Genomic DNA, 16,849 nt, shown 5'->3' on the forward strand with positions numbered 1-16,849 from the left:
AGATAGAGAGCCTCTTTAATAAATGGTGCTGAAAAATTGGGTTCCAACTTGTGAAAGATTAAAAATAGACCTATATCTCTCACCATGCACTAAACAAAAATTGAAATGGATTAAAGATTTAAATATTAAAATAGAAACTCTGAACCAGTTGGAACAGAGGTTAGGTAGAACTATTGAAGACATCAGTGTAGGAAAATATTTTATGATCAAAACCTCAGCTGTCCATCAACTAGCACAAACAATCAACAAATGAGATCTCTTCTTAATAAAAGGCTTCTGCACAGCAAGAGAAACCACAAACAGTGTGAATAGACAACCCACAATGTGGGAAAAAATCTTCACCTGCTTTTCCTCAGACAAAGGTCTACTATCTCAAATCTATAAAGAATATAAAAAGATCAGACCTTCCAAATTTAAAGACCCAATCTGAAATGAACAGACATTTCTCAGACAAAGAAGTAGAAATACCAAATAAATACATGAAAAAATGTTCAACATCACTGGTCATTCGAGAGATGCAAATGAAAACAATGCTGAGATTCCACCTCACTCCAGAAAGAATGGCTGCTATCATGAAATTAACCAATAAGAAATGCTAGCTGGGCTGTGGTGAAAGAGGAACCCTACTCCACTTCTGGTGGGAGTGTAGGCTGGTTCAAGCACTGTGGAAATCAGTATGGAGATACCTCAAAGAACTAGGACTGGAAATCCCACTTGACCCCGCTATTCCACTGCTGGGGATCTTCCCCAAAGAATTAAAAGAATCATACCACAGTGATATATGTGCACCCGTGTTCATAGCAGCACAGTTTGTAATAGCTAAAACTTGGAAACAGCCCCAATGCCCATCAACTGGAGACTGGACAGGAAAATGTGTTTTTTTAATAAAATGGAGTACTACTCTGCCATAAAAAATGAGAAATTAAAGACATTTATAGCTAAGTGGATGCACATTGAGGCAATACTCTTAAGTGAAATAAATAGGACACAGATGTGTAAATACTGAATAGTGTCTCTGGTGTGAGAAACTGAAAGTGTAAACAAGGACTAAATGTATAATAGGTAATGTGAAATAGGAAGAAAAGGGGCAAAGTGGAAGGAAGAGGGAGGGCTAGGGAAAAGGATAGAAGGGAATGGGATTAATATGAGAAAATGGAAAATAGGAACAAAATAAATAGGGAGGACTGGAGGGGTTGAAGGGAGGGCTGGGCAAGGGTGAAAAATAGGAACCAAGAGAGACTATGTAAAGGTGCAAATTTCCAATGATGAATGTCATTATATCTACACCTAAAATGTACCAATGATTAGAATGAATCATCGATAATGTAAAATAGGAAGAAAAGGTCCAAAGGTGTAGAGGTAGTGGGAGGGGCAGTGGAAAGGAAAGAAGGGAATGGAAAAATCCTGAGAAATGGAAAAAATGGAAATAAAGTCTTTGTAAATAGGGAAGGGTGGAGGGCGTGAAGGGAGGGCTAGGAATGGGGAAAAAAAAAGAACCAAGATGCATTATGTAAAGGTACAATTCCCAATGAGAAATGTAATTGTGTTGTATACCTACAATGTACCAATAAAAGAATTTAATACATTAAAAAAAAAGATACCTGGTAATAACATTTTAGGTGGGAATGCCAACTAGTAAAACCACTATCAAAATCAGTATGGCTATTACTAAAAATATTAAAATTGTATTTGACCCAGCTATTCCCCTTCTAGATATCTTCCTGAAAGTGCTAACTATATCCTATTACAGTTAATATATGTGTACCTGTGTTTATAGCACCAGTGCTCATACTAGCTAAATCTTGGAATCAGCCTACTTTTTCATCAATAGATGAATGGACAAAGAATATGAGACCTGTGTACTCATCGAGTAGTAAACTGCAATAAACAAGGATGAACCTTAGTTATTCAGAGGAAAATGAATGCACCTCAATAGCATTGTGTTAAGTGAAGTCATCAGACTCACTGTGTAAATATCACATGGTTTCTCTTATATGAAAAATCCAAAAGATACATGAAGAAAGAGAAAAATAGATTCTACAAAATAAGAAGATAAATTTTTTGCAAAAAGGATGAAATGGAGGGATGAGAAAGTAGTGTAGTGGAACTGAATTAAAAGAAAATAAAGATATGTTATGTGCATGTACCTACTTACTGGGAAGAGTGCCATCATTATATACTGAAAACAAAAGGTCTAATATGAAAACACAGTAGATGAATAAGTTGACAGAACAGAGTGAAATACAATTATTTAAAGCAAGGGCCACAGACTCAGGAATCTCTGTGTTCTGCAATGAGATGCTTAGGACCTAAGTCTGTCATAGAAATAATAATGGATCCCACTGGATTCATGCAGGGCATCTGGGTATGGTTTTTGTGTAGGCAGCACAATAACCCAGCTGCCTTCCCATGAGCCCCCTGCTGCTAATGTGCACAGCCCTGAGGTCACAGCAGGCCTAGTGCAGAGAGCAGCAAGGACATCAGAGCAGGTGTAAGTCATAAGCACAGGAAAAAATAACAAAGTAGGAAAGTTTGAGTGCCGCATGCTGGAAGATAAATCTATTTGCTTCATGTCAGATATTCATGATTGATTTAAAAACAGGAACAGAAATGTAACTGAAACCTATGAGGGAAGAGCTCCATATAAAGAAGCACATTACAAAGCACGGTCTTGGGTTCATCACAAAGGCAGAAATGGTTGGCAGACGCCGGCAGGTGCTCCCACATAGAGCATAAAGAACATCAGACTAGGCGAGGTGTGGAGCTTCTGGGAGTTTGGAATGCCCAGGAGGAGGAATTCTGTGATGATTGTGAGACTGTCCATGTCTGAGTCTCTGCCATGTGACCTGTAGCCAATTGGTAGAGTAATAAGATGATACTAGAGATGAATAGTAATAATTTATTTTGCAATATTCTCCTATTGGCCATTTGATTTCTTACTTAGTTCCATGGAGCACTGAGCATGTGTTATCTAAGAGTTTAAGTAGTAGACAGAGAAATTATGGGAGTATGGGTTGGTTTCATAATTTGGTTTCTCAGCATCACCCCTCACTCCACCTCACCCTCCTTTGAGCTGTTGTGTCACAATCAAGGTGGATTCAGTGAACTTTTGTATTCCAACACTTGAAATCTTGTATTACCTTGTTGGTAATGGTTGCTAATGCTTCCATGCAAGAGACCTCTTTCTTGCTGTAACAGTGACTACCTCAGGATGACTTTGACAGTGGGTAGACAGAGGGTTGTTCGGAGGACTCCACAGGGGATTCTACAGGTTGTCTCTCTGTGTTCAAGGGGAGACAGTTCTCTTTCACTGCCCAGGCCATAGCCAAAGCCCTCCATGGTGGTCTGAGATTCAGCTTTGGTGAGACACTTTTCCCAACCCTGTTCTCCATATCTACTAGTTATTCTCTATAAAATAGCATCTCACTGTCTACACTAATAAGAAAAAGTTGCACACATAGCCATGTTTTGTTTCGATGATGCATTATTTTTTGAAGAAGAAAAAAATCAGAATTTATTCACCATATACTACACTAACTACCCTGATTGGACACATGACTGTTAATTCCCTCTCTGGGGTCATGACTGTGTAATTAGAAAATACTTATCATCTTAATTATCAACATTTGAGAATCACACATGCTTAATAAATTAAAATATTTGCTGGAAATAGCATTTCTGATAATCATAGAAATTCTGATGCTGGGCACTTGAGAAATGGGGAGATGCAATTTTTATTCTCTTTTTCAGTCTCTGTTCTTCAATTTACAGAAAATTTTATTGGTTTTAAAGAGTCTGTATCACTTACCAATAGTCACTAATATTTTCAGTGTGGGAAAAGACATCACATATTATTAATAAACCTATGTAATTTGTAATTAAAATTTTTAAATTTTATAAGTACATGTTTGCAATAGGTACTATTGCACTTGCCCTTGGGAGTCAGTACAGTGGAATAATACATTTTCATTGTGTTCACTGCCCCTCTTTCCTCCCCTCTCCCTCTATTTTCTTTCCCTTAGCAAGAATTCCGCTGCTCTTACAAGACTGCACCAAAAGTCCTAAAAGCAGACTTCCAGTCAGATCTTGGGAGTAAATTCAATGAACAGCAGGACTCATATGCGATGCATGGACATTGGGTGATCAGTTCAGAACATTTCTTTATTAGAAACAATTTAGATTTATAAAATAAGCCACTTAACATCTCTAGAAATTTCTGAAATCCATACATTGAAGTGAACACAGCTAACATGGAAGGAATCATACTATGCTCACAAGAGAGCTGGAAACACTGTTACATGATTAAGTATTTAAAATCTGTCAATCATTTCATGATTGGGATATTCACTCCTAAGTTGCTGTGAAGTTCCAAATGACATTTTGTTTGTGCAACATTCTAGGGTCACAAGACCATGTTCTCCTAGAACATAGGCACCTTTATATCTTTTGTATATTGAGATCCCAAATAATATTTTAAGAGATTGTTTCTTTATAAAGTGCAGAAAGCTACTTAAATACTTTCTCAAATTATACAAATTCTGATCAAAATATGCAGTGAATCTGTAATTTTAAAAATACAGTAAAAGTCACGTTGCCATTCATTCTCCTCAAAACACTTCAACTGTCTTCCAACACACTTACCCATCATAACTGCCTCTTTCTGAAGCAGTTTCTGAAGTCTCATTTCATGGGTGTCTTTAGTTGTACTGTTATATCTACCTTGATGACTTCAATCTACTAAACATGCTTTGCTTTCATGGTCATTTGATTTTTAGCCAGAGCTAGAAGTCACACAGGACCCACTGAGTGATCTGGTGGATGAGGATGCACCATCATATTTCTATGAGCCTGCCTTTCCATTAGATGATGTCCATCAGGAATTCACTGTGCATTTGATCATGTCCATAAAGACACAAAAGAGAACTTGCAGAAAGTGGCAAGAACCAGGTAATTTTGTTCAAAATGAGGGTTGTATTTTGAGAGGATTAATCACTGTAAGAATTTCAAAATTAAGCATTTATCAAATATTTTGATGATTTAGCATAGTTTTTTTTTAATCATGTGATTTTTTAGGATGAGTTTAATGAGTACATTAATCAGGAAGAAGGGCAGTGGAAACTGCACCAAAAAAGTAACTGGTAATTGTTACATATAGAAGTGATGTCTAGTTTCTTTACTATTCCTACTACAAATAGTAACTAGGCCTCGTACTTTACTGAGAGTCTCAAGGTTTTTCATCTAAAAAGAAGGTGTGCATCTGGACTGTGTGAAATTTCCTCCAATGTATTTTCTCCAAAACCTGAAGTGCTGAATCAAACACATGTTCACCATTACATGGGCCTTACGTAATGGTTGGTGATAGACAATTACTGATCAACAGAAATATAAGCAGTAGAAATTGAAGCAACTCTTCAAAGTATAGTTAGATTTTTTTTCTTGAGGTGATTTGTATTTCATTGACTGGAAAAATAATTATGTTATGAAATCAAAGAATTAATTAAATAATTGAGTGAACCAATCTGTTCCAAAAACTTTGTCTTTGGGAAAGTGAATTTTCATACAATATACAGAAAAATATCCCTATGATATAAGATATTGCTAGCTCATTGGCATTGTTATTTTATAGCAAATACTATGGACCATGGCATCATGCCGAGGTTGGTGACAACTGTTCATGTTCTTTTTTTTTTTAATTAAATTATTTTACTGGTACATTGTAGGTATACAACACAATTACATTTCTCATTGGGAATTGTACATTTACATAATGCATCTTGGTTCTTATTATTTTTCCCCATTCCTAGCCCTCCTTTCACCCCCTCCACTCTTCTCTATTTACAAAGACTTTATTTCCATTTTTTTCCATTTCTCAGCATTTTTCCTTTCCCTTCTTTCCTTTCCCCTGCCCTTCCCACTACCCCTACCCCTTTGGATCTTTTCTTCCTATTCTGCATTATCGATTATTCATTCTAATCATTGGTACATTTTAGGTATACAACATAATGACAGTCATCATTGGAAATTTGCACCTTTACATAGTCTCTCTTGGTTCTTATTTCTCACCCTTGCCCAGCTCTCCCTTCAACCCATCCATTCCTCCCTATTCACAAAGATTTTGGTCCTATTTTTCCATTTTCTCATATTAATCCCATTCCCTTCTATCCTTTCCCTTAGCCCTCCCACTTCCTTCCACTTTGCCCCTTTTCTTCCTATTTCACATGACCTATTATACATTTAGTCCTTATTTACACTTTCAGTTTCTCACACCAGAGAAACTATTCGGAATTTACACATGTGTGTCCTATTTATTTCACTTAAGAGTATCACCTCAATGTGCATCCACTTAGCTATAAATGTCTCTAATTTCTGATTTTTTATGGCTGAGTAGTACTCCATTTTATTTAAAAAAAAACACATTTTTTTTATCCAGTCTCCAGTTGATGGGCATTGGGGCTGTTTCCAAGTTTTAGCTATTACAAACTGTGCTGCTATGAACATGGGCACACATATATCACTGTGGTATGATTCCTTTAATTCTTTGGAGAAGATCCCCAGCAGTGGAATGGAGGGGTCAAATGGGACTACCAGTCCTAGTTCTTTGAGGTATCTCCATACTGATTTCCACAGTGCTTGAACCAGTGTACACTCCCACCAGCAGTGGAGCAGGGTTCCTTTTTCACCACAGCTCCACCAGCATTTCTTATTGGTTGATTTCATGATAGGAGGCATTCTATCTGGAGTGAGGTGGAATCTCAGCATTGTTTTCATTTGCATCTCTCGAATGACCAGTGATGTTGAACATTTTTTCATGTATTTATTTGGTATTTCTACTTCTTTGTCTGAGAAATGTCTGTTCATTTCAGATTGGGTCTTTAAATTTGGAAGGTCTGATCTTTTTAAGTTCTTTATAGATTCGAGATAGTAGACCTTTGTATGAGGAAAAGCAGGTGAAGACTTTTTCCCACATTGTGGGTTGTCTATTCACACTGTTTGTGGTTTCTCTTGCTGTGCAGAAGCCTTTTATTAAGAAGAGATCTCATTTGTTGATTGTTTGTGCTAGTTGATGGACAGCTGAGGTTTTGATCATAAAATATTTTCCTACACTGATGTCTTCAATAGTTCTACCTAACCTCTGTTCCAACTGGTTCAGAGTTTCTATTTTAATATTTAAATCTTTAATCCATTTCAATTTTTGTTTAGTGCATGGTAAGAGACATAGGTCTAGTTTTAATCTTTCGCAAGTTGGAACCCAATTTTTCCAGCACCATGTACTAAAGAGGCTATCTTTCCTCCAGTGAGGGTGTTTGGCTCCTTTATTGAAGATGAGATGGCTGAATGTGTCTGGCGTTGTTTCTGCATCTTCTAATCTGTTCCACTGGTCCTCAGGTCTGTTTCTTTGCCAGTACTATTCTGTTTTTATCACAGTAGCTTTGTAGTATAGTTTCAGGTTGGGGATGGTGATACACCAAGCCATGTCTCTGTTACCTAGAATTGCTTTTCCTATTCTGGGTCTCTTCTTGTTCCAAATGAATTTTTGGATTGTTTTCTCAAGGTCCATGAAGTATGCTACTGGAACCTCAATTGGAATAGCATTCAATCTATATAGCAGTTTTGGAAGTATGGCCATTCTCACTATATTGATCCTTCCTACCCAGGAGCAGGGGATGTCTGTCCATTTTCTGATATTATCTTCAATCTCTCTTTTCAGAGTGCCATACTTTTCAGAGAAGAGGTGTTTTATTTCTTTTGTTAGGTTGATTCCTAGGTATTTCAGTTTTTTGGATGCTATTGTGAAAGGAATTATTTGCCCTATTTCTCTCTCAGTGAGTCTGTCATTCGTGCAGAGGAAAGCTATTGATTTTTGTGTGTTGACTTGTAGCCAGCTACTTGACTGAATTTGGTAATTAAATCTAGAAAGCTTTTGGTGGATTTCTTGGGGTCTTCTATATAGAGTATCATGTCATCTGCAAATAATGACAATTTGACTTCTTCATTACCGATCTTTATTTTTTGGTTCTTTCTCTTGTCTAATTTCCATGGCTAATGTTTCCAGAACTGTATTGAACAAGAGTGGTGATAGTGGACATCCTTGTCTTGTTCCTGATATTAATGTGAAGAATTTCAGTTTTTGACCATTTAGTATGACATTGGCTGTTGGTTTTTCATAGATGGCTTCTATCAGTTTGAGGTAGAGACCATCTATTCCAATTTTTTGTAGGGTTTTTATCATAATTGCATATTGGATTTTGTCAAATGCTTTTTCTGCATCTATGGAGATAATCATATGGTTTTTGTTCTTGGCTCTCTTGATATAGTGTATTACATTGATTTATTTGTGTGTATTGAACCATCCCTGCATCCCTGGGATGAATCCCACTTGATCAGGGTGTATGATCTTCTTGATGATCTTCTGCATTCTCTTTGCCAGTATCTTATTAAGGATTTTTGCATCTATGTTTATTAGTGAGATTGGCCTGTAGTTCTCCTTTTTCGTTGGGTCTTTCTCTGCTTTGGGGATCAAGGTGATGCTTGCTTCCAGGAATAAATTTGGGAGTATTTCTTCCCTCTCAATTTCATTGAAGAGTTTAAACAGTAGTGGTAACAGTTCCTCTCTAAATGTCTTGTAGAATTCAGCAGTGAAGCCATCATGGCCTGGGCTTTTCTTAGTTGATAAGTTTTTAATTACATTTTCAATTTCATTGGTTGTTATTGGGTTGTTCAGAATTTTTAGGTCTTCTTCATTCAACTTTGATAATTCATATGTATCTAGGAATCTGTCCATTTCTTCTGTGTTTTTCATCTTATTGGCATATAGGTTCTGGAAGTAAGTATTGATGATCCTCTGGATTTCTGCTGGTTTTGTTGTAATTTCTCCCTTTTCAGTCCTAATTCCATGGATTTGGGCCTTTTCTTTCCTTTTTCTGACAAGGTTGGCTAAGGGTTTTTCAATTTTGTTGATTCTTTCAAAGAACCAACTCTTGGCTTCATTGATTTTTTTGTATCGTTCTCTTAGTCTCCATTGCATTGATTTCTCCTCTGATCTTTATAATTTCTTCCCTTGTATGAGCTCTGGGGTTATCCTGTTCTTCTTCCTCTAGAAGCTTGAGGGACAGCATCAGGTGTTTAATTGGGCTCATTCTGTTTTCCTAATATGCGTATTCACTGTTATGAATTTCCCTCATAAGACTGCTTTCATTGTGTCCCATAGATTCTGATACATTACATTGTCATTGTCATTTAATTGAAGGAACTGTCTGATTTCTTCTTTAATTTCCTCTGTGACCCATTGGTTATTCAGAAGTGTGTTGTTCAATTTCCATGTGGTTATGAAGTTTTGAGTTTCTTTTGCTATGGATCTCCAATTTTATCACACTATGGTCTGATAATCTACAGGGAATAACTTCAATTCCTTTGCACTTACTTAAACATGTTCTATGTGTGAGTATGTGGTCTATTTTTGAGAATGACCCATGTGCAGCTGAGAAGCATGTGTATTCTGATTTTGTGGGGTGGAAGACTGTAAACATCTGTTAAGTTCATTTGTTCAAGAGTTCGATTGAGTTCTAGTATTTCATTACTTAGTTTTTGTGTAGTTGATCTATCTATTTGCGACACTGGGGTGTTGAGGTCCCTCACCACAATTGTATTAGTGCATATATGACTTTTCATGTCCATTAGTATTTGTTTTATATAGTTGGGTGCACTAGTGTTTGGTGCATAGATATTTATGATTGTCATCTTTTCCTCTTGGATTGCTCCCTTTACAAGAATGCAGTGTCCTTCTTCATCTCTCTTAATCAGTGTTGGTTTGAAATCTACTTGATCTGCAAAGAGGATAGCTACTCCTGCTTTTTGTTGGGTTCCTGTCTCATGGAGTATTGTTTTCCACCCTTTAACTTTCAGTCTATGAGTTTCCTTTTGAATGAAGTGTGTTTCTTGTATGCAGCATATTGTTGGATTTTGCTTCTTGACCCATTCTGCCAGTCTATTTCTTTTGATTGGTGAATTGAAACAATTAATGTTGATGGTATAACTGAAAGGTATTGACTTGTCCTTGCCATGACTTTTTCTTTTTGTTGGGTTCTCCCCCTTTACACTTAATTTCTTGTCATGCCAGATTTTTTCTTTCTGCTTTGCTTCCTGGGGTTGTGATCCTCAATTTCTGTCCCTAGGATATTGTGTAAAATTCTCTGGATTGCTGGCTTGGTATTCATGAAGTTCGTAAGGTGCTCTTTGTCATGAAAGTATCTTATTCTCCATCAATTTTGAAAGATAGTTTTGCACGGTACATCAATCTGGGTTGGAGCCTGTTTTCCTTTAGGGCTTGAATACGTCACTCCAACTTTTCTTGCCTTGAAGGTTTGTGTTGAGAAGTCTACTGTGATTCTGATGGGCTTTCCTTTGTATGTGATTTGTTTCTTTTTTCTAAGTGCTTGTAGAATTTTGTTCTTCTGTTGGATTTCTGTAATCTTAACAATTATATGTCTATGTGTAGATTTTTTTTGATCAAGGCTATTTGGAGTCCTATATGCCTCACTTATCTGTATGTCAAGCTCTTTTCCCCTGCTTGGGAAGTTTTCTGCCATTATTTCTGTGAAGAGATTTTTTATGTCATCTGCCCTCTCTCCTGTTTCTTCATTGACTCCAATCAGTCTTATGTTATTCTTCTTTGCATCATCTAGCAGCTGCTGGATTGATTTCTCATATTCCCTTACAATTTTGAAGCAATATTTATTTTCCTGGTCACTAATTGCAATCTTATCTTCTATATCTGAAATTTTTTCCTCACGTTAGCTCATTCTGCTATATAGACTTTCAATGGAGTTTTTCATGTCCTGGAAATCTATTTGGATCTGTTTTATGGATTCCATTGTTTTCCTATGTTGGGATTCCATCATGTTCCTGAGTTCCTCTCTAGATTTATTAATCATGTCTTGGACTAGGGGCACAATTTCTCCTGTTATCTGAGAAATTATTTCTGATTTCATTTTTTCCAGATCCCCTTTCGTTGCCAGTTCAGTGGGTCCAGGTGGTTGAGTATCAGATTGTGCCATCTCATTTCCCTTTCGGGTTGCTGTAGGTGATCTGGAAGTCTGGTTTTGAGACTTATTTACATGTTTTCTCATTTTGACTGTGGTGGGGGCTGTTGGCACCTGCACAGATTACCTCCTCTGAGCTGGGAAAGGTGGGACAGGAGCTGGGAGCAGCAGTACAGTGGTAGGGATGGTGGTCCAAAAGCCCTTTCCTGTGGGCTGGGAGTAGTGGGAGGGATGGTGGCCCAGAAGCTCCTTCCTCTGGGCCAGGAGCAGTGGGACAGAAGGTGGCCCAGAAGCCCTTTCCTCTGAGCTGGGAGCAGCAGGAGGGAAGGTGGCCAGGAAGTCCCTTCCTCTGGACCAGGAGCCATGGGAATGTGGCTCAGAAGCCCCTACCTCTGGCCCGGGAGCTGCGGGATTCAGTACCATGGTCTGGTGGTCCGGTGTCCTCTGCATCTTTGTAGTGTGGAACCAGGTGGCTGTATAGATGAAGGAGAAGTGGGGGTTCCAGTGGATTATTGCCAGGGTGTGGGCTGATTCTGCATGTTCTGTGCTGCTCGGGACCTCAGTAGGCCATGCGCAAACCTGCCTGTCTGCAGCAGGCTGATTCAGCATGTTCCTGTTCTTGTTCTTATAGTGTAACTTTCTTGACCATATCATTCCACAATGTTATGATATTTTTAGGGACAATTTCTTTTTGACAATAAAGCTAGAATAAGAGTTGTATAAAATTTTTTGAATTTTCATACTGGCACTGAACTCCACCTAGACGATTCCCTTTGATCTCCTTCATTGTCTTGTAATTCAGTGATTAAAAACTAAAAGAAGAATAATATGTTTTTCCAAATTTGAAAGATCCTTGAAGAAGTGATTGCAAAATATTTTTAAAAATCAATCCTGTAATGAATCAGCATTACTATTTATAAGATAGAGAGCAACAGTAGCATAGAAAATCACTCCTGATTTTACCTAAAATATATAAATTTCAGTACTCCAGAAAACATTGCATGTTTCTCATTGAATTATTTTCGAAAATAAATTAATATATACTGATGTTTTGCTTAGGGAAATTTCATTATTGTACACAATTCAAAAGGGAGATAATTTGATGAACTATTTTCTTATTTATATAAACTATGAGAACAGTAAATAAACAGAAATGTTCAGTATAAATAAATTAATATGTTAATTGTTTTCTCCAATATTGGAGACGGAAATGGGAAGTTAGGTTTTACTGAATAGAGAAGGTTCAGTTGAAATGAGAAAGGTAAGGAAAGAAGGGATGTATTTCCATTATACAAATCCCAAAAATTTCTAAAGTGAGCATTTTAATGTAATTCCTCCTTACCTCGAATATGGTTCCTTAATGTAACAATGTAATTTATCATGCTTTCCATGATGTGTTGTTATTTGGATTGTGTAAAATTTACTTTTTCATGAATAGGAAGTGACAAAGTAAAATATCTTTTAACATGAACTATGAACTTTGAGCTTCATAGTTCCTATGTCCTCTGCCACACCAGGCCAGCCACTCCCTTCCTGTCTCCCAGGACCGATCAGACCACAGTTTCCTATATACAGTATTCATGTGTAATAATTTTATTTCTAGTAGAAACCCAGTGAGAAGGGAAAACAAATTCTTGAGAGGTGGAATTGTCAACTTTCTCATTACTGGAACAAAATACTCAACATCCCCAACATAGAGGTGGATAATTTTATTTTACCCTTAGATTTGAGATGATTCAGTGCATGGTTCTATGGCTGCAACAAAAATGGTAAAGCAGAAGGGGATCTCAGAGGAGAGGGGCTCACCCCATGGCAGCCAGGAAACAGACACAGAGAGGAGGTTCTGGGAGAAGAGTTTTTCTTCAATGACCACCTCCAACCCAGGCCCATCTCCCAGCAGGACAGTCATCAACTGAACTCCCCAGGATGAATGCCCTGATGAAGACAGTATGCATGATCCAGTCAAGATCCATACATATGAGGATCGAGAGGCACAGTTTAGCTCTAAACTACAAAAGGATTTTTGAAGTAGCCATAAACCTGTGAGTAGGAGCCACTGGTAGTATAATCAATGTGCCATGTGATGCATAGTGTGTGTGTGTGTGTTTGTGTGAGTGTGTATGTCTTTTACCAAAGGTCACACTTGTGCATGTTGAGTATCTCAGATATAACTACAAATTTCATTGTTTTATGTAAAATTTAGCATTTGAAAATCATTGAATTATGCAAAGAGCTTGAGAGTTTATTTAACTAAAAATTTATTAGAGAATTTTTTTTTCATTCTGTAGTACCAAAGAGAAAAAACATCAGTTCAACTCTTCAACAGATCTCTGGGTCAGTTTTGGAAGGTGTCATCCAGGGAGGGAAGACAGCCTCTGCAGGTACAGGGCTATATGTGTGTGACAACATCAGCCCAGCACTGTGACACAGCCCCCTCAGAGAGCCCTGTGTAACAGGCCTGGGTCCTTGTTACAGAAAGTGCAACTGCTGCCACACCTGAATCCTGCACAACCTGAGGTCTCTGCACCCTGAGCTTCTCAGGCAGTCTGCGGATAGCCCCTCTTTTCACAACCAGCTCTTGTGAGCTTCCCCTACCTCATCACTCTATAGGGTGTACAGGAGACACTGACATGTTTGTTCTGTGACTTTTGATTACCACAGGAACTCAAATTTTTCCAATAAACTTCTCAAAATGGCTTCTGATCAGACCATTTCTAAATATGGTGGCACTGCAGTGGATTTCTTTTTCAATGTTATCTTACCATGCTGAAAGGGTCACTTTCATAGTAAAACATTCTCTGCTTTGCAGCTTGCAAGAAGCATTGTTTTTCTTGGTGCTGCTGCTGGTCTGTTGTTTATTGCTGGGGCTACAGGTTCTTTCTGAGCTCACATTGTGCTTACTGGGTCAGGTTCAGGAAGGAATTCTTTCAAATTCTAGTTACATATCTTGCAGTATCCTGAGTGAATAAAGGGCAGAACAAGAAAAGAAATTGCCAGCCAGTATTCCTCATAAAACTACACGTAATATCCCCAACAAAATACAGACAAAACAAATTCAATAGCACATTAAAAGTAAGTTTTAGCATGATCACATGGGAGTTACTCTTGGGCGATGAATTTGATTGAATGCATGCAAATCAATATTCATGATACAATGAACTGACAGGATGAAGGAGAGATTTATAGACCATCTCAATAGATACAGAAAATCATTTGACAAAATTCAAAAAACTTTCATGTTCAAAATTCTCCACAAAAAACAATCCAGTCACCCTACACCTATAAATCCATATACTCACACCCTAGTTCCAGGCACCTTCAAAAAGCCCCATTATGAGACATAAGACTGTGAGGACAAAGAGTTACAAGCCAAAGCACATATAATGGAGCAAACCCTTTCCTGGCATGTAAGAAAGACACTGATATCAATCTAATGGAGAAATATCCTCATCTCTTGTTCATTGCAACTCTGTTGACATGGAAGCAACCTAGACGACCCTCATCAGATAAGGGCAGAAAAATTCAGCATATACAATAATGGAATGGAACTACACAGTCTTAAAATCAGGGAAGTCCTGACACCTTATATAAATACATAATTGTCACCTATAACTAGATAAAGCTGGAGAACAGATGTAAGTTCTTCTGTGATGAAACATTGAAAGTTGAGATATCTCAGGCATCAGAACAGAGTGACCCACATCTAGACCTTCACCATGGTTTGAGATCTGGATGACAGGAGGTCCATGCTGCCAAACACTACTAGCTTCTGCCAGGAGCAATAAGTACATAGACTCATGGAGCTTGATGTGCCTGTTTTTCCAGGGCTGGGCTGGGGCTAAATGGACACCAGTGCCTCTATGCTGAGGTTTTCTTAGACAGGGCATCTGCAAAAACATCTAGGCAAATTTGTGTTTCACTTATGAGCCACAGTATTTTCAATACTGTGCTTAATTTAAACACTAAGTTGCAGGATCTGCTCTAGGGTGTCAGAAAAATAAAACCATTTCCATTATTTATCAATGTATTTGTATGCACTATTTGATGAGAAAAACGTACCACACACACAAGCATTTCCTGTCACTGCCCAGGTAAATCCCAGGAGCAGTTATCTTTTCATCTGTCTCCATGCTACAATGTGATAATTTTTTTCTTTAGGCTGAAATTTGAGTAAATAAAGCATGTGATTCATCTATTCATTCAGAATACAGGGAGAAAGCAAACCTTGTAAAATAAAACTTTTGGGATGTTCAGTTGTTTTGTGTCCTACTTTTCACTGAGTAAATCAAAATGTTTTAGCAAATGCACCAAAGAGGCATGTGAGGATCTCAGTGTTCATCACCTCATTTTGTTCTCAGGCCCGAGTTTTCCCCTGTCTAATCTCCTTGTTACTGATCCCAAAATAAGTGAAAGAGCAAGTGCAAAGAGCACAGTGCAGACAGCAGGGTCTTCTCACAGGACCACTCAGTGCACTTCTCCAAGTTGGTCAGGTCCAGCACCTGAGGTTCTCTCAACAGAACAGGTGTCTGTTAAGGTTGAACACATAACTCGTGCCTTGTTCATTATGGTGCCTATCTTTGCTCTTAACTTCATATATCACAAATATTTTCAAAACCTTTTGTCAAAATAGACAAGACTTCTAGTGTTTCAGGAAAGAGGTATAAAATATAAAAAGTACTGAGCAAGAAAATTGAGATATACATCTGTACTTTAACATAAAAAACGTATACAGAGACACATACAGACAACAAAAATACACAGTCAGCTAAAAATGCACAGTGTACAGGTGTAGGTCAAAATTTAAGAATATACATCATTAATGAATAAAACTACTTTCCAGAGATAGATGAAATTTTTGTTTTCATCAAGCAGTTTTTCACTGAAAGCTCAGGGAATCTCTTGAACATTCTTTGCAGAGCAGCATTGATCTCCCTGTTGCGTAGACAGTAGATGATGGGGTTCACAAATGGGGGCACCATGGTGTAGAACATGGCAGTCAACAGATTCTTAAGGGATGGTTTCTTTGCAATGGGATTTAAGACAGCCACTGACCCAGACATGAGAAATAAAAGGAGAATGGACAGTTGTGGGGTACAGGTGGACATGGCTTTATTACGGGATTCCACTGAACAGGTCTTAAGCACAGTTAAAAATATATTAACATATGACACTAACATAAAGGCAAAACACATTGAGACAAGACAAACACTTACAGAAAGAAGTACAAATTCAGAAAACTGGACATCTGAAGATGAAATCCTCAGAATTTGAGGAATTTCACAGAAATATTGCTGGATCTCATTGGTCTTGGTGAAAGGAAGCCTGAACAGAGCACCTGTGTGCATAGCAGAGTAGAGCAGACCAGAGGCCCAGGAGCCAGCTGTGGCCTGGGAGCACAGACTCTGGGTGATGATGAGCCCATAATGCAGAGGGTGGCAAATGGCCACAAAGCGGTCATAGGACATGAGCACCAGGAGGGAAAATTCCACCTCTGCAAAAAGAAGGTAGAGGAAAATCTGTGCAGCACACTCTGTCAGGGATATCATCTTACTGCCTGTCATGGAATTCACTATGGCCTTGGGAACAATAACTGAGATACTGCCAAGGTCTAGGAGGGCCATGTTGCTTATAAAATAGTACATAGGAGAGTGCAGATGTGTGTCTGTCATGATGACAGTGACAGTCACAAGATTCCCTGCTAGTGCTCCCAGATAAATTACTAAAAATAGCACACCTTGCAGAACCTGGAGCTCCTGGGAATTTGTGACATCCACGAGGAGGAACTCTGTGAAGATGGTGAGGTTGTCCAT

The 16,849-nt window shown here is 38.1% G+C and overlaps 1 protein-coding gene across 1 annotated transcript; it reads right to left on the minus strand.

Moving 5' to 3' along the window:
* Positions 1 to 15,868: 15,868 nt before the first annotated feature.
* LOC147820642 (olfactory receptor 14I1-like) lies at positions 15,869 to 16,849 on the minus strand. The gene has a single exon (XM_087204020.1). The coding sequence runs from the start codon at positions 16,847 to 16,849 to the stop codon at positions 15,869 to 15,871; it is 981 nt and encodes a 326-aa protein (XP_087060146.1).

The sequence above is a fragment of the Heterocephalus glaber genome, unplaced genomic scaffold (assembly GCF_053883595.1).
Source record: "Heterocephalus glaber isolate CG9 unplaced genomic scaffold, H.glaber_assembly_v1.0 deba00001831, whole genome shotgun sequence".
Classification (NCBI taxonomy): domain Eukaryota; kingdom Metazoa; phylum Chordata; class Mammalia; order Rodentia; family Bathyergidae; genus Heterocephalus; species Heterocephalus glaber.

Bases quoted from the DNA above. Each gene is read 5' to 3' on its own strand.
- LOC147820642 (XM_087204020.1), bottom strand. From the start codon at position 16,849: ATGGACAACCTCACCATCTTCACAGAGTTCCTCCTCGTGGATGTCACA.